The following is a 26,498-nucleotide window of genomic DNA, read 5'->3' on the forward strand; positions in this document are numbered from 1 at the left end:
CCTGAGACCACAGGCTGCATCCACCTTTCCATTCACATTCCAGATTTTGGGACCTAACAGGAAAGGAAGAAGTGGAGCAGGAGAGGGACACAAGAGTGTCTCCTTTCACCCAAATGAACAGTAGTTCACCCTGGTTAGAGAAAAGGTATCAGTGAACAGTGTGGGTTTTCAGCAGCAATATGGGAACTTTTCTACTCAGCTTTTCCAAGGGAATTTTGGCCTTTTCAACTTTCATGCAAAACTTTAGGTTATACAAACCTAAAAATTTATCTTGATTAAGGAGGTGAGGAGAAAGGCACCCCTTCTCCAAGTAAGTGTTTGAGGATTTCTCCTTGGCTGCTAAGAGTTTGTGTTGGGTAAAGAAATGCTCCTAACAAACCAGCATTCTTTTCCACATGATCAGAGCCAACCAGCCCCCCTACAGGCAAAATGACCAATCAAATCAGCTTCAGATGGAAACCAATCCCCCCCCAGCATATAAACACAGGAATGAGACATACAAACCCATTTTTAAAGGTTTTGGGGTTTTTTTTAATCGCTACCAACCACCTTGTGGGAAGTTTCTTGCTAGTGCTGGGACCAGTATACCAGACCAGAGCAGTTCCTCTCCTGGAGCCCAGGTTATCCCCTCCTCCTGCACAAAGACTCTCTGAAGACTGGTAAGTACACAGAACCACCATATTTTTTCTTCCTTTTTTCTTATTGTACAATTTGAATTGTTCTGTCACTCTTTAATCAAAGAAATCAAAGTTCTTTTCAGGGCAGAGTTTTACTTCCAAAGCTTGCTAAACTAAGTATCACCTTAAACAAAATGGTTGCTGATTTTTCCTCCTCAAAAAGAAGAAAATGCTCTCTCAGGTGACCACAGTCCTAAGAGCACACAGAGCAAATCCAAAGTCTTTATGCAGTATTTTTTCAAAAGTTTTTGAGATAAGTGCTGGAAAGGCTCGGCAGACAGGGAGCATTTGCAAGCTCTGACTACAGCAGACGGGTGAAATTGGCCAAGAATTATGAAAAAGTCATTCTCACCTTGCTGCACTCATAACTCAGCATTCAGTTCCATCACAAATTACAAGAAACAAGCTTCACATCTTCAAATTTGCTTTTACCATCTCCAATTATATCTCAGACATCAACAGTTTTCAATCAATGCATTCATCCTTGTGCTTATGGACACAGAGCGAGCTGGCTGGCACCGCTGCCCAGGACACCACATACAGACATGGAGTGAACTCCACTGTCCTGCAAAACTCAGCCATTCTAGGCAAGCCATGGGAAAGCCTGTATCACACAGGGCAGGACTACTCTTCAAAAACAGCAAGTTCCACAAAAAAAGGGTGGCAGCAAACTTCTATTACTGCAGCTTTGCATCAAATAAAACCCTCCCTAGTAACTATCAAATTACTCCTCTGTTACTAATATTTAATTCTGCATTTAAGTTTCCTTATAAGAATTTCATATATACTGGAATATTTTAAAGCCTTTACCAAGACTTTGCTTAAATGTTGCTTTTCTCCTTCTCTAAAAGTGGCCAGACTAGTTGGTCCACTCAGTTGCTACTTCAAAATCAAGAATTAGTGCTCATATGAATCCTCAGAGTACTTATGTGAAAATACATTATATATAAAATGGAGCATCCCAAAAATCAAGTACATAAGCAGCTTTGTTTTCTGTACTATAAAAGGAGACATACCCTCCTATTTTACCACCTCCTTTTTTAAAGTGCATTCGGTAAAAAACTGTCACAGAAAGTCAAAAGTACCAGCTCTCACATCCTATCCTTTATGGCACTTGCTTTGAAAAGTAACTTGCAGTTGACAAATTCAAGTTTCCATTTTAACAAGACCTACTTATAAATGTAACAAGTCCTGAAAGCTTATCTTAATTCTGCACGCCGCTCAGAAGAACAGTTTTGTCACAAACTACTTCTATTCATCTCAATGAGGCATTAGATACAAAACCAAAAGGACAAATCTGTTTGAAATGTTATCTGTTCTACTCACAACAGAAGCATAAGCTTACAACCAATGCAGCTTCTCAAGCTGAATTACTTCCTACATTTCTAAGACTGTCCCCTAATGTAAGTTATATGATCCAGTAATTTCATCCATACTGAAAAAAACTTCATTTCCTAATAATAATGTCAGAGCATCTCCAAGGGTGGCCATTCACTCTTAAAAAACAATACACAATCATCTAAAAATAAAACCACACAAAATAGCCATTTTAATAGCATGAAAAAATGCCTTTAAAAATTATATTCTTAGTTTGTTCTTGTTGCAAAGTGCAGAGGCAGCAACAGACCTGCATAATCCTAGCTCAGAGCAGACAAGGTTTACATCTGAAGCTCGTACATGATCATGCAAACCCAGGCCAAGTAAAGAAGGAATGTACACATCTCCACAGGGGCATGCCACCACACGGATTCTAGTAAATCTCTGAATGATGCTGCAGTTATAAGCAGTTTTTGCAGTCACTCCCAGAAAATAGCAAGTCCTCGAGACCACTTTCCTGCTAGAACGAAGCAGCACAGTGCATAAACTGTTTCAAATCCCTTCCAAGGTCAATTAGAACAGACTTTGTTCAGACTAGAAGCTGGGCAAGTAGGACAGCACTGCAGAAGTCTCCCCTGAACACAACTCCTTACTCAGGCTCCTCAAAAGGTTGCAGATCCATTTGTGTATCAAGCTGAGAACAGGCTGGAAGTGTCACTTTGAATGCCTTCAACTGAGAAGGCAAATGGAAATGAACACAGCGCTGCCAATGAGTTTCCCTGCAACCCTACCAAAGTCCTAAGAAAAAACTAAGCAAGAGGAAAGGAGAGGAAATCAATGTGGTGGCATGGAACAGGAATGCAATAAAGGCTGTTACAACACAAGGAAGATGACCTCAACCAAAAAGGCAAAGCATGGGAGAGCCACATGCTGGATCATGAACTTCAGAAATGCAAGCAACATCCCAAAGCTGTAAGGCAAGGTTTTATCACACATAAATCACTAGCTGGGCAGGTCAGTTTAAAACCTGTCCCACTGCTAGAAAGAATCTGTGATTTTTTTAAAAAAATTAGTACTCACCCTACCTTGATTTGTCTTAGAGGAGTGTATAAAAGAAAGAAGCCAGGATGAGGGACAAGATGATAAAAAAGCTAAGAACTGACTGACACACTGGTGTTGGTGATAATTTAGCTTTCAAGGGAAGGTAAACAGGAAGGATTACACACAGCAAATGCGAGATAGGGGACTGGTCAGCATGCCAAAAGAGGTTTAGAAAAGTGATTTCTGACAGTTCCTGTATTTCTAGTCAGGGGCTATCAGCTGAGAAACAGAGAGACAAGAAACAACCCAAAGCTTCATCAACAATTGCGCAAGTCAGGAACCAGGAAAACCAAACCCACCGAGTAATTTAACAAAGGCGGTTGAGAGAGATCACTGGACAAACCTGGATAAGAAACATTGCATGTATATTATAGCAGAGACCAGCATTCTCCAACAAACATTGAATTTTTCTTCTCAAGTCAAAGTTAAATGTCTTTCCCAAAACATACACTGAAACAGGGATTAATGTGGGGTCATCAAGGACCATGCCAGGCAGGGGATTCAATCAGGTGGTCCAAATTGTACTTTGTAACTTTGCTAATTTATCACTAACATGGAAAGAAGGTACTTTTATTTTTTTACTATGGGCAAGCAAAGGTGTAGATAGAAGACATTAACACTTTTTAAATTCAAAGTCACATCTGCTCTTAAGCTGCCTCTGCTTTTGAGAATACAGAGGACCACTCCTCCAACCCAGGTAAGCTATTTCCCATGGGGCAGTTGCTCTTTTGCCTCTTACACCCAACTGCACTGCTCTCAGTGTCTATTCGCAGTTTCTTATCTGTTTTTCTCACTCCAAGAAGCTAAGACTTGTGGCTCTTAATCCATCAATAGCGCTTGAAAAAAGGGGTTTTGGAACTCGAGCTTACACATTTCCAATGCTATCCCTGCCACTGAAATAGAAAAGTAACACTTCCAACAGTCCTAGACTAGAAAAATCAGACCACTGTACCAGTGCATAACCTGGTTAACCTCAGAAGGCAAATTCACCTGCTTGGTAGTCTCAAGGAGCAGAGACACAGGACTGTTCTGAAATGTGCTGTTGGGGGCTAATGTAGTGCCTTCAAAATCTGTCAGCAATCAATCCTCCCCCATTGAAAAAATTCCAAAGAACCTGACTGATTTTTTTCAGAGTTTAAGACAACATTAAGTGATTAATCACCACCTTAAGAAGCGCCTTAATCAACAAATCTGAGATCCTACAATGCTGACAGCATTTGCTCTCACTCTCTAGTGTTCAAACACACTGCCTTAGCACTCGTGTGAAGATCTGAAGCACAGCCAGAAAAAGTGTACCATCTTAAGAATGTTTTCCTTTTTTTCTTAATGTACATAACACCACAGAAAAGGCTTCTGTCACCAATCAGTCAGCATCAGAATAATTTTCAGAACATCTATTTGCTCTGTAAACCCATATTGCTTAGAGTCTACAAAGCAGGTCTTGCCCTCAAAGTACCACAAGAATTTACAGGAAAACACAAACTTTGACTTTTGGTTGTGTTTCGTTGTTTTGGGTTTTTTGTTGGTTTTCTGGTTTGTTTTGAATGCATGATGCATTCAGAGGCATTTTGTTCTTAAGTGTTCTCTATTCAAACAAGGGAGTGTTTCTTCTGAATACTGCTTACTCTGATAAAACCAAGGCACTGTTCAGAGCTCATTTTGAGCACAGTCCCCATCATCCTTTCTATCCAGAGATGCTCATTTTACAGCTCCTTCAAGGTGTTCCAGAAGGGCTCATCTAAATCTTAACACAAGGACTGTGCTCTACAGACAAGTCACTAATCACTGGATTACTGAAATATATACAATTACATTCCGGTTACTGTACAGCAAAAGTGAGAACTGCCATTCAGGGAGCCATGCAGCAGATTGAAGAGCCAAGCCAGTGAAGGTGGGGGGTCATGCTATTAACTGGATGGACTACAACTGAAATCCCCCAAGAAAAGTAGCCTGGTACCATATGCCAGGAGAACCTCACGAAGTCCACCGCAGTCTCTGACACAGGGAATGATTTTAGAATATTCCTCCTGGGAGATGTGAACTAGAAAATTGAAAATAAGGGGAAAATTGCCAAATTCCACTCAGGCCATCATCTACTTTATCTCCCTCTGACTACAGCATGGATAGAAGTTATAGCTGGATGTTTTGAGAAAATAAAAAAAAAAAATTAGCTAAATAGTCACTGTGATGTCAATCCTCATATCTCAGTAGGCATTAAACATAAGTAAAACCAAAAGAGAATCTTCTGTAGTTACTAAAATTTGGTTGAAGGTTAAGCAAACAGTCACTGTAAACTGCTGGTTTATGGGATCAAAGATCACAGGACAAATTTTCACCTACCATAAATTCATTCTGAATTTCAGGATCCTTACTTCTAATGCAATTCAAGAGAAAACTAGGATGGCACTGTTGAAAGGGGAAAATCCAATTCCTCTACGAAAAAATGTAACAGACTGAAACAGTCATCATTCAAAGAAAAGTCAAAATTGATAAGAAACCAAAACTGACTAAATACACCACATATAATTATAATTTGCAGAATTTACAGGTATTTTTAAATTCTCTGTTGTTCTACAAACAAGCTTCCTCACAACTTTATTTAAACGGGTTGTACACATCATGAGGTCTCTATTTTACACAAACCCGTACTTAATTTTAATCTGCCCCATGTTAACTTTAAACATACAGTATTTATAAAACATATGGATTTGAGTGACCACTGTCTTTTCAGAAGACATTCACCAGCTCTGGCACACTCCACAAGCTTTGAGGTTTAAAAGCAAACAAAGGAGCCTAATATGCCAAATACCTACAGATATCCATTTTGCTTCCCATGTCTGCAATTCCACCTTAATTCCCATATGCCTTCTGTCCTATTTTATTTGGTCACTAATAATAATTTGCACTGCTCAGGCAGACTAGACTGGAAATTATGTCACAGTGTATTTTCTGAATTGCTCTCCTGCCCTCTTTTTACCTGATCCTTACATAAACAGCCTCAGACTCCCAAAAGCAGCTCTGCCCTGAATACTGTAATTCTGTTTAACTGGACATGGTGGGTGCAGACAGCAGACAATTCTTGAACTAGAAGAGTCAGAAAGGGCTAGTAGCTATAGTACAGCAGTCTCCTAAAATGCATAAATATGTTACAGAAATAATATAACGAACGTTCTTTCCTTAGTACTATACTATTGTTAATAGTATTCATAATAGTACTGGTAAATTATTATACTCTGCTCAAAAAAAGTTAGAAAATCTGATATAATCAGCAAAATTCAGGTTCTTTTCACACACAATATGCCTAATCCCATCCCACTCACCCCCAAAGAATTAAAGCATGTGACTCCAATGTAAATTTAGGAAGGTAAAGTATGAAATTTTTATTTAAACAGCTAAGCAGGGAGAATTTGAGAAGTAGTCAGATTTTTAAACCTAATCTTTTTTAGCAAAGTATTACCACAAACAGTGGTAAATTCCTCTCCAGGCTCCTGACTTAATCTTCTCTGGATTGCAATGTATAAGCCCTCCTTTGTTGGCTGCAGTATTTCTACCCCTGCTGATGTGTCAGAAGCTGTGAACATTAGGCAAAATACAAATATGTGGCATTGTATAATTTTTTTTTCCTTTCTTCTCCATTCTAGAAGATGACAACAGACACGATAGAGAGCAATAACACCAAATCCAGTGCTCCCCTCCTGACTCAAAGATACCTGAGGCTGGTGACCAAGGATGGACACAGCACGTTCCAGATGGCCGGTGCCCAAGGCAGAGGTGTGGCATACCTCCGAGACGTGTGGGGGATACTCATGGACATGCGCTGGAGATGGATGATGCTCGTCTTCTCAGCCTCCTTTGTCATTCACTGGCTGGTCTTTGCAGTGCTCTGGTATCTGCTGGCTGAGATGAATGGGGACCTGGAGCTGGATCACGATGCTCCACCTGACAACCACACTATATGTGTCAAGTACATCACCAGTTTTACAGCTGCCTTCTCCTTCTCGCTGGAGACGCAACTCACGATTGGCTACGGCACCATGTTCCCAAGTGGGGATTGTCCCAGTGCCATCGCACTGCTGGCAATCCAGATGGTCCTGGGGCTCATGCTAGAAGCCTTCCTCACAGGTAAAACTTCCTACTCCATCTTTATACACAACAGGCATAACAACTGGATTTAAGAATAGAGCTAGAAATAAATATTGTTCATTTTGATATATGAAAGAACAATTAAGGTTGCCACTACAAGGATGACAAGATTTCAACTATGCAGTACTAAAAGTTAAACACCTTTAATTAACAAAAGACAAATTAGGTGTTATCAATACCTGGACTTAAGAATTTCAATATTAATTGGAAAATACTTGTGATGGATCACTGCATATCACTCTCAATCATTTATTTCTTATACCATTCTCTCTCTCAGCTATCACCATATAAGTACAGTATTTAAAGTCAATTTGTTTTAACTTTTAAGGCATTCTTTCATCTAGCTGAGCTATCTTCATTAATCTTTAACTCAATGTTTATGCATTCCTCAGTACCCAATGCAATGAAAGTTTTTACAGTGTCACAGCTATTTTGAGGTATTTTAAGTTTTTTAAAATATTCTTCATGTTTAAAGTTATTCAAAATACTTTGGAAACACACAGGTTAGTTTACTGTGTACTGTATACTGTTCTACAGTATAACATACCAAGAGCAGTTTCTATTACCAATTACAGTTAAGTTGGGGCAAGCTAACAGCCTCCTTACAGCTACAGTTAACTTACAAATATTAATAAGTGAACATAATTTAGAAAAATAAGTATTTTAGGAAAGCTATACTTTTTTGAACAAAAGCAGGTTAGTATGATGCCAACCTAACAGTTTCCAAACATGGTCTTTCCAGCCTCAGTCTGCTTCTGCTCCCTTGGAACCTGCAGGGAACCAGCCCGGGCCCCATGCTCACACTGAGTTTGCTCTTTCCCATGCTCCAGGTGCTTTTGTGGCCAAGATTGCACGCCCGAAGAACCGGGCACTCTCCATCCGCTTCTCGCGCTCTGCTGTGGTCACACACACCGAGGGCAAGCCTCACCTCATGTTCCAGGTGGCCAACACTCGCTCCAGCCCCCTGACCAGCGTGCAGATCTCTGCTATACTTTACCAAGAACAAGAGAGCGGGCAGCTGCACCAAACTAGCATTGACTTTCACCTGGACAGTGTCACTGCGGACGAGTGTCCTTTTTTCATTTTCCCACTGACCTACTACCACTCCATCACTGCATCCAGCCCACTGGCTGCTCTCCTTCAAAGAGAAGCTCCTCACCACTTTGAGCTGGTTGTCTTCCTGTCAGCTGTGCAGGAGGGCACAGGAGAAACATGTCAGAGGAGAACATCCTACCTCCCGTCAGAGATCCTGGTGTACCACCGCTTTGCCTCCCTGCTAGCCCGCAATGCCAAAGGTGAATACCAGACCAAGATGGAGAATTTTGACAAGACTATCCCTGAGCTCCCAGCTGCAGCTGACTCAAAGAGTCCAAAAAGGACTGACAAGGAGATCCGCATCAATGGACAGCATACTGACAGCTTCCAGCTCTCGGAGACTGGCCTCACAGAGTAGAGATAACAGACCTTGAACTTTGTGCTTTTTTAATTATTATTACATTAAACTTGCGGGTTCCATTTAAAAAACTTACTTCCTTGCCTGCCCTGCCATCTTCTAGTGATCTCTCTCTTGTAGTCCCATGCTTTTGATTACAATGTGAAATACAGAGTGAAGAGAACGCGTGTGCCCACTGAGGAAAGGCTGCATTAACCACCCAGGATGAGGGCAGGTGCCTGAATCACAGTACTAATTCTTGGGAAATTAGAAGAACTATCTGAATTCACCAGACTATGATTAAAGCCACAATGACCCTGAGAGATCTTCAAAACTCCCAAAGCTGATCAAAGTCATAATTGACCAGCTTGTGACAAAATGGACAACAAAACAAAAGCAGAAAACAATATGGGGTCATTCAGTGAATACATGAGTTCTGGAATAAGTAACCCTGTTCATCCAAAAGCCTAGCTTTTCTGTTCTCTCTTCTATCTCTTTGGGAATGCAGACTTACATCATTTTTCAGATGGATGGAAGTCCTGCCAATCTCTCATGGCAGTGTACAGCACTCCAGCTGTGCTTATTAAGCGGAATTGTAAACCCTAACTGCAGTTCTTCATTCTGCCAAATAAGAGAACATCTCACTCCCAGACAGGTTTAGGAAGACACTATCAAAAAATCTGGGTGTATATGACAAATACTGCAATGGAAATTTTTTCTTATTTGAAAACACTGAATAAATTATGTAGCAGTGAAAAAAAAAAAAAAAAGACTATTTTTAATGAATGAATGTAAGGTTTTTTTAAAGGCCCATACATTCCACATGTTTTCACCTTTGTGCTGCTTATCTCAAGTATATCTGACCCAGAAGGATGCACTATATATATATGAGAAGTAGAACTGCATCCATTGATATTTTATGCTTTTTAACATCAATCTTCGCCTGTACACACAGCACAAAAAATATTTAGAGACACTTGAATCAATTTTGAAATAAAAAATTAAAACAAACTATACATGAGACTTCTGTATTTAAGTGCCTCATAAACCTACTGCAATTAAGACGCCCCTCTGAAGCTCCTAAATAATTTAAGATGCTAAAGGAAAAACACAATTATGGATAACTACTTCCAAGCTCTCAACAAAAGCAGTGCCTATTAGGTGTTCATACCTGAACACTCAAGTAGAATTAAAATAAAGTTACCTTTCAAAGGTAAAAGACTTTTCCCAGAAACCCAGACAGCGTAAATAGCAACTGTCATTGACAATAGCATAAGACATTACCAAATATACTTCCTCTTAAATTCACTCAAGTGGTCAGCAGCAGGAAAAATGGCCTCAAGCTATCTGATGAGATAGCTTAAACTGAATTCTTCTCAAGTCACAAAACCGTTCACTGAAGTGTGTTCATAACCCAAACGGGGTCAGCAAAAAGCTGCTTTGGTTTAGGGTCTGGGGAGTAACCCCACAGAAGCATTCCACACACAGTAGGGGAAGGAGGCAGAAGGGCCTCATTTTTGTTCCAACTGAGCTCTCATTCCAAAATAGTTCAAGTGTTGCCTTCCACCACTGCAGACCTCAGACAGATTAGATTTATCACAGACACTCCCAAAATATTTTTCAAACTTAATTCTATGGACAAGCTTTCGTGACTATTTTGGAGCTTGGAGAGCAGCACACTATCAAGTTGCATTGCCTTCATCCCTCTTCATCACAGTTTTTTTTAGTTATTGACTCATACACAGTTTAAAGAACGCTTTTCCACCTTGTGTCAACACCAATAATTTTTAATTATTTCTTACATTTTTTCCACATTCTCTATCAATGTAAGACATTGATAAGAGTCCTACAAATTAAAAGCCAGTGCAAGAGCAGTAAAAGACTCTCATGCAAAGGCTGAAATAGGGCAGCACTTTCTGTGAGGTATTGAGTATTGTTTGACAGCATTCTGGGTGAGGCATTATTTCTCCCATATATCACATGGGACTATAATCTCATTATTTAGAGCCAAAGATATACAATGCTATTTCTAATTTCAATTCACATCTAATCAAAGGTGGGCTGTTTTGTTTGATTTCTACATGACTTGATACTTTGAAGCTGTCCTGGTTTTAAAAGAATTTTATTTTTACAGATTTGGTTTAAAAGGGAGTACAACAGCAAGTATAAAGAAAAAATATGTTGTCAGTATATGATAAATACAATCTTCAAATATTACATTTTGGAATGCAAAACTGAGTGATACTGCAAAAGCTATTAGACAAAGAACTGTGTAGTTACTTCATAACAAGGGCAAAAAATACATTAATATTGCTTTCAGTTCCAGAGAACTGGTGAATCATGGCTGTCTGAAAGTACTGGAAATATGCCACAGCCCAAATTGGAGTAGAAACCTAGGAAAATTGCTGATAGGCTCTGATGCACCAACATAGCACTCCACGCTTTAGTATAGCAAGAGCAAACTGGTGATGAACCTACTGTGAATGCAACTCCTGCCAGCAAGACAAGACAGGGCAGGAGAACAAGCCAGGCAGAGTGAGGGAATGTATACTTCAAAGAAAGTGAACATCCTTTTTATAGCCACTTGAACACATCTTTTATGTTCAAGTCTTCTGAACTTAACCAAAACCCACACATAAAACAGAACTCAACCAGGTTCCACAACTGACTTACTAACAGGTTTGTTTAAACCACATAACAATTGTTCACTACCAGTTTATAGCTGCTGGTAACTAACCAAATCCCTTCAGCTACTAAGCTGGTATTAGTCAGGAGGCTGCACAGAAAATTAAGCAGCTTTTGTGAAGAAACAGACATGCTCAAGAAAGCAACTTGCTCATTTTCCTTGCTAATGGCCTCAGCCTTCCAAATACAATTTGAGTTCTAAGCGAAGTCTGTCAGAACTGTGACAATCTGCAACAAACTTGCAAATACTTTGTGCACCTTCAATCTGCATGGGGAAACACTGTTTAGGCTGAGAATCATTCAAATGTGACCTCACAAATTGTTGTGAGGACTGAAAAAGCAATCATTAATTTTTAAGAACAGCATACTGATCATATTTGAGAAGTAAGTATTTGTTAAATTTCTTTTACTTTTTTAATCTCTTGGTTTTTAATTGAAGGTTCTTACATTGTCCTCCATTACAAATAATCAGAAGTTATTAAACATTTGATCTCTTAATAATTCTCTAATGGGATCATCCAGAACAAAGAACATGAAAAAGTTGGCAACTCAGAAAATTATGTAATCTGAATCCAATGCTCTATGAAACAGCAAGGAAAAATTGAAGCATGATAAAATTATAGAATAAAATCCTCAACTATGGAGTTTAATCATGGTAACAGAAACCAGTACAGGCATCTGCTAAGGCATGTGAGCCTGAATTATAATCTGTTTGTCAATTCCTTTCCTTTCTGCCTCCACAGCTTTGTGTGGATACTAGTGCTTGCTATTAACCTGGGACTTCTTTTGGCACATCTGTATCCCTCTCTCACACTCAAAATATTTTCTCATTGGAAAGCCATTACATAACAATAACTACTTGTAATTAACCAAGGCTTGAGTCAGAACAGACCAACACTTTCTGTCAATATTTCTGTGCTCTCCACCTGATCTCTCTTTGGAAGCAAAGGGGAGAGAAATGGTCTTCCCACTTACTGCAACATTAACCTCTAACATAGCAATACTATTGTTTAAACAGTATTTTTATAATAGAACTTCAGAAAGATTGAAGGTCTTTTGCCTCTCATACTGACTAGCAGAGAAATATAAGAGAATAAAGAAGAGCAATTAGGTACTCAAAGTTTCATAATTTGAGAATAAGCACATCATCTCTCACAATGAGCTTCCAACAAATTGCACCAGAGACACCATCTTCCCTAGGGAACAGTTCTTGGAAGACACATTCAACAGAGTCCTCATCACTAGCAGTTGCTACAAACACAAAATGCTCTACACTAGCTGCAGATTATCCCCTGGCAGACAGCAACTTCTGAAAGGATATTTTGCACACTGTAAATTCTCCTCAATTTCAACTGAGAAATACATCTGATTCTATACCAATATGCAATATTTTTATCCTTCTTTATCAGAAACATGGTACATTCTATACCCTGGAACTGGAATTGTTATATTTCTAATCACAACAAGAAGAAGCAGCTAAATAAATAAAACTAAATCAAACGTAGTAGATACTACTTCTATATCCTTTTTTCTTTTGTAAAAAATGCAGTCCTGAAATCTCAGTAGTACTTACTTTCCCTCATTTTCATTTTTTTCCTAAAAAATTTCTGAATACATAGATACATGCAAAGTCCAGAGTTTCACTACTGATATTTAAAACTGGCCAATCTCTGACCAATATCATATTATTTTCTAGAAGTATCCTCTTTTTAAAGGAGACAATGAGGAAAACATACACATCTTAATTTTGTGTTGACATTCAACTTAACAAGCAGAAAAATAAAAGCATTCTTTAGAAGCTGTGAACAATTCCTATATGGAGAGAGGACTGGAAGGGCTTTAAAAGCAAACTCCTATGGCACGTGTCACCATGGTAATCCAGAAACTCATAAATATGGCAATTTATGCTACTCTTACTACAAAAATACCAACAGCTACGCAGGGATTAAAATACATTGCTGTCAATTTCTAATTACAATTGGATCTCTTTGGGTTTGTCTTTAAATTCAACCTGCAATTATCTCCTCTAATCTATGATTTCTGAGCATATTACCAAGGGTATGTAGCCAAGACTCCTTTAGCAAAGCCAAAGATTCCTTGGGTCCTAAATAGGGAAGACACATTGTCAGTAAGCTCTTACTAGTACAAAACCTCTCAGTAGGCACAGCTGTGCTCCATGCACAGGGAAACACGCCGCGGAGAAAGAGAACGGGCACACCAGAGAACAAGCAAGAACACATGAGCCCGCACAGCAGAAGTCACTGCAGTTACTAGATAGCCAAAGCTGCCTTGACATTCCCACCACCCTTAGAATGTCTGTGTTTTATCTCCATGATGACAAACCCATTCCAACTCCAGTTCAGATGTACTGGATCACAATTAAGGATCCAGCATTCTGACAGAACACAGCCAGTGTGAAGCATTTCAGAAACAGAACAGGGGAGGAACAAGAGACTGAAGAGCAGATAACCAGACTGAACAGGAGGTTCAAGATGATGACTTAACTAATTTGATCAACAGTAAATCCATCAGCATGGGAATTTCAGGACACTGCTGGATCTTTCTCACACTAGCAAGCATTCAAAAAAATTAAAGTTCAAATGGTCAAGAAGTCCTAGGTATGAAAACAGCCCATACCAGGAATGCTTAAAGCTGCACTGAAAAAAGGCATATTACTACAGCACACCTATTCATCAGGAAAGGCTTCTTTCACAGAGGTACAGGAACTTAGTTCCAGTTGTAAACATCACAACTTCATTAAATAAACAGAACCTAATTACTCCTCATGCTTCTTATCTACCACACTTAAATGTCCAATAGTGAGAAAAACACAAAGTAAAAGAAACAACCCTGTGAGAACACACTTAGCAACCTGGCACAGTATCATGAATTTTGCATCAACAATATACTTGGAGCAATAAGAAAGGCTGATACATGTACAGATCCCTTCCCCCAAACACACCCTGCTCCTCCCTCCCATTTTCTGCCCACACAGTAACAAAACCATACCTGGATCTTTTCGCCCTGGTTTTTCAAAGCGTCTGTCTCCCCTAGAAAGGCAGAATAGAAGTTTCAAATAAGGTTTTGGAACTACTCCAGAAACTCATTTTAGGTATAGGTTTTGTTGGTTTTCTTTACTTGGTGGGAACTTTTCTAAAATCGGAGCTTGATGGACATTACCTTTAGAGGTCCAAGTAACAACTGAAATTTTCAGGAACACCAATACACACATGGCCCTTGGGAACTGGGAATGTTTTCAAATGTGCCCCTAAGTACTGTGAACAATGTCAAGACTAAAACTGAAGCAAATTCTTAGCACCAGCCTTCAATTGCAACTGTCATAATTTATGTTCTCTTAAAGTAGTTAGCTCCTTCTTCCCAGGAACTCAGCAGAAAAAAATCTTTGCAAGAAATGTTCTTTTACTTTCTCCAGAACCTCAAGAAACATTACTGTGTTTGACTCCATCTTAGAAATGCAGACACTTCACTCACAGGTATAACTAATTACCTTTCCTACAGTGTTTTTATGAAGTCAAAAGGCACAAATGGAAGCTGAACAGATGTGTGTAAAAAACTTTAAGGGCTAGAGTTCTGTTACCTTTCCTCCCAACTCTGTGATCTGTGCATTTCCCTGCCCCCTCCTCGCCCAAATCCACCCTCCACTTCATCAAAACTTCTTTGGTAGAAACCGCTTTCTCCTCGGCCTCTGCCTGAAAAGACAAAAAACACAAGTGTTTGTATAAATAATAATAGAAGTTGAAAGAATCAGGTAGGTTTCCCTTTCCAGGTGTCCCTGAGAACTAATCTTGCAGTCTTAAGCCCCAGTGAAATTATCTGGGACAAATGGAAAAAGGAACAACGACTGAAGAAAGTGTCTTATGCAAAAATTCTTATCAAGAAGTGCAAGACCAGACAGAACAGGCAAACAATTCTGAAATAAATATGATGCAGAAAAACACAGATACTTACCCAAGAGAAATTACCAAGTAAGTATGCATTGTTTACATAACATCCACATTGCACATGTGTGCTTCACAGACAAAAATCGTATTACTTTTAACAGCAAACTCTAGTAGAGTGGCACTGCACTGTGGATGTACTCTAATTTTTGCTGTCAAGGGTCATAAAGGAGAAGGAAGCTATTAAGCTCCAGTGACTGCCAGCAAAAATCTCCCCCAGGATCAGTGGGAAGAAAGGAGGATCACAGGATGGCTATAGGCAGGTCAGAATGAAGGAGGACATTAGCTATAGCTTAAAAATTATCCTACTGACCTTTTCAGTAAATGGTTCTCTATAGGCAGCTACCAAGTACCAAGCCTCAAGCCAAAAAGTTAGATATATCCTCAAGCAAAGCATCTCAAAGCACATCTTCAGGGCTTGAAAAGGCATGGGGTGTTTGGATAAAAGAAAACAAGCCCTACACAACAGGAAAACAACACCCACATACATCCCCAGCCCTTCAAAACAACTTCCAGCACTGATCAGATTAATGGATGGTGTGAAGTTTCCAGATCTACAAAAGAGAAACACTGCTTCACACAGTGCTCCAGCAGAAGAAATAGCAGGTTTCTAACCAGCTAATTTACAATTTCAAGATCTCATGGAAATAAGATGAACAAGTGGAACATCTATCAGCTAGTTGTCAGGATAATGCCTTGCCTACATACACATGTAGTCTCTACAGTCAAGTTTAGAACCTAAAAAGGACCTGGTAACTTGGCTGGGTAAGTATCTCAAACATCTATCTTTTCATTATTCTCTCTTCCTGGCTTCAAGGAAAAAAAAAATCTCAAAGCATGAGGTGCAAATCTGGCCAGGGATCTGCAGGAATAAGAATGACCAAATGAAACAGGAAACAAACACCTTCAGAATGGACTGCAGTTCTTGCAGTCTTCTGAAGAAAATAGTAATAAAAAGCCTCTACATTTAAAATCTAAAGACACCTGGATGTATCAAGGAACCATACCATGTTTCACTATCTTATGACCAGAGAAATTTGAAATCATCAAGACAGTTCCAACAGTTTCTCTACTATTCCATACCAAATCTCTTAGAAGGGGTGGTAGGTGAAATGGGCAGAAAGTTGCTTTTCAGGCAGAGAAAAAGAAAAGTGATCCATAGATAATCCAGTCGGGGTCTTTAAATACACAAATGCTTTTGTATCAGGCAGAACCGGCTGCAGGGTGTAAAACCAACAATTTTAACATTCCCTTTAGACAAAACTAGCCTGTTCTATCACCAGCAACGTTGATCAGTGGCAGATCTCCCAGAAACACAGAGATGCAGCCTTCCTTACCACAGCGTTTCGAGGATGCCTAAGTTCAGATGAAGACTGGATAAATTCAAAAAAGATAAACAAAATTCATTAACGGAGGCCACATCTGGTTCAGGAAATATGCAAATATCAGGCAGCTAAGCCTCTTCACCTTTGTGTTTTTCTCAGTCCTTATTCTCTTGCCAAGATGCCTTCTTTTGGCTGATACTAGACTATGGTCATTATGGAGTTGAGCAAGCCCATGCCATATTCAGCATAGCTGTTTTTAGACAAACTCAGGGAGAGGCAGAGGAGCTGACTGAGCACTCAAGGTAAAAGGAGAAATTAGCATCAGACCTAGGAGAGTTATTAGAAATACCTTCACTATGGGAAACCTGATACAAGGTTGACCATAGTCACACACGTAAAACAAGATGCAAAGGCAAGAAGCAGGAAGAAGTGATACAACATCAAAAATAGCATGATGTTTATCCAGTTAAAGCATTGTGGGTCCCCTAAAATCCCAGAAAAGGACTCAAAGTTTTTATTCTTCACAAATAAAAGCCAGGAAAGTTTCAGCAGCTCACCCAATAGCGATCTTTGCCTAATTTCTTCATTACAGGAAAGCTCTTTTCCTTCCTCTCAGAAGAGATAATAAAGCAAAAGCAGTTCATAGAGTCAAAACAAAACAAAGGCACTGACTCATCTCCTGTCTCTGAGGTAGCAGAAGTGGGAAGTTGCATACACTTTCCCAACAAAAACAAAGCAGGCTTGTACAGTGAGCAGCAGCAGCACTGCAGCGCTCCCCTCTCAGGGTGAGCGCATGCTGCACGCTGGGAGCAGCCACGCACCACCAGAGCCAGAGCATGGGTGATACAGGACATTTCACCAGCAAACAAAGCAAGTGTCCTGTACAAGAGCAAGAATCAGTTGTTTTACCAGCAGCATGGCTGATGGCTGTTCAAAAGTATGTGAAATCACAGCCTGAGAAACCTCCCCCCCGCCACTCACCACCCCGGTATGGTGGTCCATCAATATTTCAGTTGTGCTCAGCCACCAAAATGGTCTGAATTAAAAGATAACCTTGCAAAATATCCAAACAATTGATCTCGGGCATTCAGGTTAAGGCTGCCTGTGGGGACACAGTACTCAGCTGCCAGCTGCAGTGATACCACATAATACTGGCAGGGCTACTGAAGCCACATTTGCCCTGGCTGTGTTGCCACCCCATCCATGTATGGAAACAACATGGGCTCATCCAACAGTGCCAAGTAGAAGCACATGTGCAGCCCCAGCAGACACCAAGCAGACCACAGTGTGGGAAGCATCAAACAGATCCTACCAAGCTACAGAAGAGAAGCAGCCAGCCAAGGGAAACTGTAGCGTGCAAAGTCAGTCAGGCAAACTGTGGTGCACAAAGTCAGTCATTCAGCAAGTACTATGTGGGTGGGTCTGACCTGAAAGGCACACTAGGGCACAGCTAATGCTGGTCACAGAATGCACAAGAAATGCCTGCAGAGAGGATAAAACTGCACATGTAAGCACACCACCTGACATTCTGCTTCTGCACTCCTTGGCTTATTTTAAACAAAATGCCACTTCTGGAAAAAAAAACACCTGGCACACAGGCAGCAGACTAAGTACATATGTTGCACAAAGTACTGAATGCAAAGTCAATAAATGTCAATAAACCCCTCAATTTAATAACAGAGTGGAGCAAATGTGTCATTTGTATTTCAGTAATGTCTCAAAAACCTCAGGATGAGGACATCAATCCACTGGACATTGCAATCATAACAGCTAAGTCTCTAACCTGAAAAATAGACAAGTTTGAATTTAAATAAAAATATAAGACAGAAGCAGGAGGGTAAGAAGCAGCACGAACTATCATTCTACTTATAATTACAAAAAAACCTAAAGCCCTACAGAATACAAGAAGCAAATTTTTGAAATTACAGGTAACTGGAGTTTACGATCTATAATCACAGTCATAATACTGTTTGGGAAAAACAGAATAACTGTAGTTCAATTACTGCTGTTTAGATATGCAAACATTACACTTTCACACCACTGACACACTTTCCAACAGCAGCAAAAACAGATTACAAAGGAGACAGGGTGGGTGGGGAAAGAGCTCTAATAGGAAGCAAAGGACCCTTCATAACAGTCTTAACCAAAAGGGAGAACAGCTACAAAACAAAGTGTCTGTAAGCTTACAGCCCATTCCAGGGACTATTTAAATCTCTCCTCATCCGAGGCTCTTATTCATGAATGTTGACATTCCAGTCCTGCCAGCACAAAGCACAGGGCTTAACTGCACACCACAGGGAGCTCCCAGGAAAACAAGTCAATTAGAAAAGAGTCACGTGCAAGTACTTGGTTTCTTCAGAGATGACAACTTCTTTTAAACTTCTTTTAAAAAATAATAAACCAACAAACCAAAAATCAAAGCAGCCTCCACATAGTAACCACGTTCTCATCATCACAACATAAGCATTTTCAGTAAAAGCTGGGGTGACCACCCAGAGAATATTTACTGAGTGTTATCTTGCAGTTTTAAATACTGGTAAGAGAATCCCATTTAGAGTTCTACCCATAACACCCCTTTAGCAGCATTTCTTTCCCTTGCCAATCCACCACAGATTGCTTCTTGTGCTCTCAAATGCTGGAACACAATTCTGTGATTTGTGCCTTAGTCAGGGAACTTCATTAACAAATCTAATCACACATGCAAATTCCTCTATAAAGCTGCTGTGGTGCAAGTCCCTTCAAGACAGAAATCTCATTTTGGTAAAGCTGAAGCCCACACTGACTCGGCAGCAGCTTTGCTGCACACAGCTGTGTAAAGTTCATGGAAAACACCAGAAAACCTTTTGAACTCGGGCAATTTTGCAGTGCAATAAGAATGTTTTCCAACTGTTAAGTGAGGCAGCTCATTTAGTGAACAAACTCCCAAGAAATTTCAAGTCCTTTTCACTGTAACCTGAAAAAACAAAATTGCATTTAAACCCTGCTACTTGCAAGTAAAGTTTTTGTAAACATTAACAGTCCTATATGGAATTTTCATAAATAACTATGGAATTTTCATAAATAACTATGGGGAAAAAGTCCTTGGCTAAAACAGCATCATGTGTGTAATTACAAAAATGGTACCATTTTGTCCTGGCAGAAGCCTTAACTTCTTTGCTGCAATAGAGAAACTTTGGGAAGACTCATCATGCCTAGAACCCAACACTAATTGTTCGTGGGAAGAAGAGAAGAATGGAAGAAACAAGCAGCAACCAGGATCAGTGAAATAAGGAAAGCTCAGAAAGCTGAAGATATTTACTGCAGAAATGTGTCCTTAATAGCTTAGTCAGAGCAGCCTAACAAGCATACCATGTAACAATTCCAACACATTAAAAGATCAAATTAGGATAAACAAAAAAGAAAGTGAAAACTATTAATTTTGCAACAAAGTTCTTGCTAGTATTTCTTAACAAATCTTAAAAATTAACTATGAGGAACCAGGAATACACGCAACAGCTTTCAAACAGTCTTAATACTGCATACATTTTAAGTTCTGTCCACTAAAATGTAAGGAATCAAACTTTACTGCCAAAAAAGAGTCATGCATATGAGTAGATTCAATAATAGAATTACTGGATTAGAAGCCATATTCTGCTACATTTAGCCTTACAACCTCATTGAAACTAGTGGGGACAATTAAAAAACAACCCACTGCTCACTGCATAAGGATGACATTGTTAATAGTGCAGCAAGAAAACAAAGAGAAACTTGACAAAAGAAAGCTAAATAAAAGGTTTGCCAAATTAGAAATGGTCAAAGTATAAGATACTGAAACTAGAGAGCACACTAGTGGGTGTATGATCTCAAATCATCAAATTTTAAGCAGCAATAATTTAATTTGCAGAATTATGTCTTGATGCATCTAAAAAAACCAGCCGATACATGTATTCCTAACAAAAGTGAAACATAGGTGGTAGAAACACACACATTAAAGTAAAACAAAAAAACAACTCCCAAATGAGTAGACACTACATATATCTATATATATGCACACTTTTTTTTTAATTAAACCCTGAGCATTTGTGCAACTACAATGGCAAACAAAGGGGAAGCAGCAGGAAAATCTAGTGATAGTCTCATAAAGCTTTAAATTCATATCTTAGCTGGGAAGCAACCACAAGAAGACCAACAACAAGCTACAAGTATCTGAGAGATATAAACTAAAAAGAAAGCAGGATTAAGGAATGAGAACAGAAATGAGAGAACATATTAAGTCAAAGCAAAATTCTGGTCAAGCCTCTAATTATATATGAAGTACTTTCTGAAGATCTTATTGAAAATACCACCCATTAAGGGCACGTAAAATTAAATTTAAAAGGGCTTTAAGAGAAATCTCACCTAAGCACCTGCAAAGACAGAGGTTACAAGATTATTTACTCAGTATTTCCAAGTTACTAGCTTCCTAGTATTCTAAATGCAACTCATCCTATTTATATATGAAGCCTCCCAAAAAGAGTTCACAGAAGTGCACACATTGAAAAGGAATTGCTAAGATAAATTCTGGGTTTAACAATTTGGTTTGACTTTAGCAATATGGCTTCAGGACATTTTCTCTATTCATTTGCAAATGTTTCAGGTGATCCTGGATGAGACAACTACAGTGATGCACCAGAACTGGAAAGACTCAAATGTCTCCCAAATTCAATTACATCTTTCCATTAACTGTTTACGCTCAGGATGTTAACAAATGAAGATGGCTTTTCAGAACACAACACAACTTATTACAACCATGATGTTTTAAGTATATTCATAGATTTTTCCTACCCTCTCCCTGTAAATTGGTTTTATGCTTTTAATAAAATTATTTCTAACAATTCTGAACCAAAGAATTTCCTATTCCGTCCCAAAACTACCCTCCCCTTTTGGTTTCCCACCCAGCAACCTGGCAAAGGCATATAACAGAGATACCAGTTGTGCACTAAGATGTGCAGAATCATCACTAAACACAATATTCATTCTCCAGAACCACCTTGTTGGAAAGGTTTCAAAGCTTTAAGCAAAAAGAAACTGGGCATGAGAACACATGGCTCTAGCCAAGGTCCACTTAGTATCTCTGAGCAGCTTTGACCTGGATCACCTGGATCCATTGCAGCACACCTCATGGGCAGCTCACCTCGACCTCTAGAGGAACTTCGACCTCGAGGAGCCCCTACCACCGTTCCTCCTCCACGTCCCGTCAACCGCAGGACAGCAGCACTGTTTACAGACATCGAGAAATTTCTCTGCCAAGAAGAAAGAGTCACAGTCAGATTTCACTGAAAAAAACCTTCACAAAGAAACCACTAACAAATACACAAATAAACAATAAAAATCAAACAAAACAGGAAAAAACAAACATTTACCATTATTTTAAATTTGGCTCTGTTTTCATTACAAATTCTCTACAATTAATACAAGAAAGGAAAAGGATTCCACGCACACATGAGCAGCTGAAGCAGTCTATAAAAAGGTCTTGGTCAGTATTACCATTTCCAAGTTACTTAGCTGAGATTTCTATGCTCTGAAGTATTTGAACAGCTACTCACGCCCTTTTCAGGTGATGCCAGCACAGAAGCCATTAGAACACCAGCAGTGTTAAACACACATTCTGCTGCAAAAAGAGACTGGCATCTGCCTATACCTGACACCAATAATTAACACCAACTCTAGACTTATTTCTTAAGCAAAGCAGGAACATGTAAAGACCAAGAGAACTTGAATAAAATTCTATTTACCAATGTCCTTTGAAGAAATAAGCCTTTTTATTCTCTAAATATCACAAGAGTAACTTATTTTAGGAAAAACTAAGTGTATTAGGGCTTCTGAAATTTAAGTAATACTCATTTTCATAAGAAAATAAACACCAGTAAAATTCAACTTTAGCTTAATACAAAAATTGCTAAAAGAAAAAGCTATTTCAATAAAGAATGGATAAATACAACCAACTCTGACCCTATTCTCTGAGCACAAATACTTGGAAAACTGGGCCAAAGAATTCAGAAGCATGTACAGAAACATTAACAAGTAAATCTGAACTGACACACACTTTCTGAATGCAAAGGACTCCAAACAGCTGTTATATCAGGCTTCTTGAAAGGTACTTAGACCTGGCAAGGTGCTTACATCAACTCATCTGACTTTGAAGGTCTTCAGAGAACAATGAGACAAGTGATTACATACTATTTAAAATCTAAATCACTAACATCAAAGCCAACAGGAGATTTAATACATTACAGAAACATTTCAAAAACTGCTTGATATGTGCTCCCTACAAAACTAGATCTTCCTTCAAGAGAGAATTGGTAACTAATTAGACTTGAGGGGAAAGAAAAAATGCAGTCATGCATGGCAAAAAAGCAAGGTCAGCCTCCAGCAAATCTGTTTTCTGAGCTAGCTCTTAAAGTTTAAAGCAACTATTTCAACTGCAACTCCAAAGGGACCATGTCCATCTGCCTCTGAGCAAACCACCACCTTTCCGGGTGTGGATACTTCTACTTTTTTGTGAAGCGCTGAAATTTCACTACAAAAACATTTAAGCTATTTATCAAAATCATTGTCTTGCATAGGAAATTCCTCTTTTTTTATGCTTTATTTTTCCTGTAGGAATAATAATCTTATTTTCTTTTCCAATTAATTTTTGACTTGTCTGCCTGAACTCTGAGCAACATCTCCCTCTCCTCTGTAGAGCTTGCTGCAGTGTAGGCATAGTGGTAACAACCCACCTGGTAAGACACAGTAAGAAGTAAAAAAAGCAAAAGTCAAAAAAGCAAAAATTGCCCTGCTATTGATCAGCATATTCCTTCAATGACCAATGCTGATAATGCAAGAAGAACAAAGAACAAAGCTGCTGGAGAACAAAGCTGCTGCAAAACAGCTTCAGCGGCAAATGAAGATGTTTTAAGAAACAGATGTCAGGAAAATAACCAAGGAGGACACAAAAGCATGTCCGTTATATTCAGCAAGAGTTTGAGCCTCCCTTACTGTGCAAGCAGGTAAGATTAAGACAATCAAATTCTCCCCTAATGCAAATAGGAAAAACAGGAACAGTAGGAAAGGCATTGCCAGTGCTCCTTGGTGGAAAGCCCTTTTAAAGCCATCTACAGAAACCTTCTTTGCTTCAACAGACACTACCTTGGAAAACACATCTTAGACAAATCTATGATTATAAATATATTGTATTTCTTTAAGTGAATCACTTGAACTCCAGGTTAGCTCAATTTTATCTTCAGAAAAGTAACATTTTACATAAAAAGAACCAGCAATTCCATCTAAAGCACGTCCATGTCCTGTTACAGGGAACACTGTAGCCTTAAGTATCCAATTAAATACTACAAGACTAAACACATTTAAGTTCAAATTAACGTAGCTGACATGATCTGTCATCCATCCCTATATAATACATCTTTAATTCAGTTTGAGACATGTTCTTCCCATAGTACACATACAATTGGAGTGTCATCAGGTGCACAACACAGCAGGAATTGTTCTGAATCTAAGGCCAAAGTAATCCTGACAGGCTCAGCTCTAACTGAACACTATGTCAAAGGTACCGGTGGTCTGATCAGCCTCTCCTCTAAGGACTCCCAAAGCCCTGCCCCTCAAGTTCTGAGACAACAATTCTATCCTAAGTATTCATGGAGGGGCTAAAAAGGTCTTTTAAACTCTTTTGTCAATCTTAATTGTAAGAACTTTCCTGCACCAAAGCTAGCAGCAAATCCATTAATATTTATCTCAAGATCACATCTGAAAATTATTCTTAACGACAAACATGTTATGTCATGGGGAACAAACACTTAAAAAATGCCATTCCCTTGGTACCTCCTATCAGTCATGAACAGACGAAAAAAAGGAAATGAAAAACCAGATTGTTCACATCCTCTGGGTCCCCAGAAAGCATTAAAATAAAAGCTTTCTTAAAAAGGGAGTATGGACCTCTTCTTGCAGATTATGATTTCTGTGGAGATTTTAGAGAATTGTTAAACTGCTGAAAAGCTCCTGTATGATTACATACAGAAGTGAAGAGGTGAAGAGGAGCAGGGAAAAGCTGTGACACAGTATACACCAACTCCTCAGGAGTTTTCCAGACTAGTGAAATACAGGGAACTGCAGCAGAGGACCACATCTATCCCTGAAGCTCAGCAGCACTTACCATCTCATCTGTACTCTGCAGACTTTCAATACCATAGCCTTCAACTCATGTTATTCCTTGCAGAGAGTATCCTGACATACACCAGAAGTCAGCATCCCCTTAAACTGTAAGAGGCCTCTAAGTCCTCCCTGAAGGACTCCACCATGCATCAGCAAAAGAATATGTCCAAATACATTTACACAAAGGTTCAACATTTAGGTGTGCTACTGTATGTCTGGCTGACCATTTCTGGGGTTTGCTCCTGAATCCCTTCTCTTCCTACTCAAAAACAGGAGCTAAGTAAGATAAGACTTCCCATAAAAGCATAGTCTCAATCTCAGTTGCCTTTTAAGACTAACTATGACATGAAGTGCTTACAGTGTATCCACATGAACTCAAATATAATAGCTGATTAAAAACTAAACCATTAGTATCTTGTGTGAAATGACAGCATCCTACAGAGACACAACTATGGACCCACTCTGAAGAGGAAGGAAGTCTAGAAGAGATGAAGAGGATATGCCAAAATACCCAGGCACAAAATGAAATTAAAAATTCAAGAACACAACAGCCTGGGGCAGACAAAGGAAGAAGGATGCTCTGATTTCTTAAGAAACTAATAGTAACACTACCCACCCCTGCAAAAATCAAATTACTCAAGCCAGTAAAAATACTCAGTTTCCTATTACAAATGAAACAAAAAATCCAAACCACAGTATTATGAAGTAAGAGAAGTGCTAAGAAACACGACAAATTGGAGAGCAACTGTGAAATCAAAGGTTCTGACAGCCAAAAAGCAGAAATCAGTTCAGAGTCAAAAGTCAGAGGCTCTTATCCAGAGAAGATGGGCAGTTTTCTCCATTAGGAATCAAATTTAAAGCCAGAGATTTCAAACTACCCAGATGAGACATCCTTGAAATGGAATCCTTATGGACCTGTTCTCACTCTCATTTTATCCATCTCTATGTGGTTATATACCTATAGACACCAAAGGAGGAGATAAACAAGTAACTGCTTATATACAGAGCAGTTAACAGTATTGCATCTTCTTAATAAACATTAACAGTCAAAAAACTTCAGCATTTCTCTTACGAACACAAAACTGAGGCTACAGAACTTGGCTACTTTTGTGACTCTATAGTTACCAAAGAGAAGGTGACAGAAAACTGTAGAAAATGTCACTGATCTGAAAATGGTGCATACTTAAAAACAGGTAACACTTCCCAGATGGTGATCCTGGATTTAACAACCTGTCTACCTTCAACAGGACAAAAAACATTTTTTCAAATTTAAGACAATAATTGAGCATGATTAGAATTTAAACTTTATGCTGACACAGTATGTTTTTATAATTCCTTTCTCTGTGTCCTAGGTTACAATGAAAAGGTGTAACCAAAAGTATGTATTCTATTACCATCTTCATAAGCTGTTAAAATAGGTGAGGCAGTGTTCTTTATCTCCTCTGTGACTCATCCCTGGTAACTCCCTCTGGGGGACTATCTCTACTAAAGGGCCATCAAGGTCTCCCATAACCTTGACTCCCCATGACTCACAAAATTACAGCACCCCATTGTGAGATGCCCCACCCAGGGAGAGGAACCAAACATTCTTAGCTTTATATAATCTGAGGCTTGGAACACCAGGAGAGCACTACTACTGGATTCCCAGAGGACAAGAGCTCAATAATCACCACTGGACATTCAGAGAAGGACC

The 26,498-nt window shown here is 39.2% G+C and overlaps 2 protein-coding genes across 15 annotated transcripts in view; one reads left to right on the top strand and one right to left on the bottom strand.

The window, feature by feature from the left end:
* GIGYF2 (GRB10 interacting GYF protein 2) overlaps window positions 1–26,498 on the bottom strand; it is a 74,006-nt gene that overhangs the window by 30,490 nt on the left and 17,018 nt on the right. For 13 of the 14 annotated variants that reach the window (XM_053952271.1, XM_053952269.1, XM_053952270.1 and 10 more), the window contains 3 exons: window positions 21,792–21,900; window positions 14,954–15,065; window positions 14,365–14,405 (listed from right to left, as the gene is read on the bottom strand). In XM_053952271.1, the coding sequence (XP_053808246.1) occupies window positions 14,365–14,405; window positions 14,954–15,065; window positions 21,792–21,900 (262 nt within the window). The remainder of the gene's footprint in view (window positions 1–14,364; window positions 14,406–14,953; window positions 15,066–21,791; window positions 21,901–26,498) is intronic. The other variant, XM_053952280.1, reaches the window with a different exon arrangement.
* KCNJ13 (potassium inwardly rectifying channel subfamily J member 13) lies at window positions 573–9,651 on the top strand. The gene is made up of 3 exons (XM_053952282.1): window positions 573–659; window positions 6,737–7,217; window positions 8,069–9,651. The coding sequence occupies exons 2-3, from the start codon at window positions 6,740–6,742 to the stop codon at window positions 8,689–8,691; spliced, it is 1,101 nt and encodes a 366-aa protein (XP_053808257.1). The 5' UTR covers window positions 573–659; window positions 6,737–6,739; the 3' UTR covers window positions 8,692–9,651.

Source organism: Vidua chalybeata, chromosome 10, assembly GCF_026979565.1.
Source record: "Vidua chalybeata isolate OUT-0048 chromosome 10, bVidCha1 merged haplotype, whole genome shotgun sequence".
Taxonomy (NCBI): domain Eukaryota; kingdom Metazoa; phylum Chordata; class Aves; order Passeriformes; family Viduidae; genus Vidua; species Vidua chalybeata.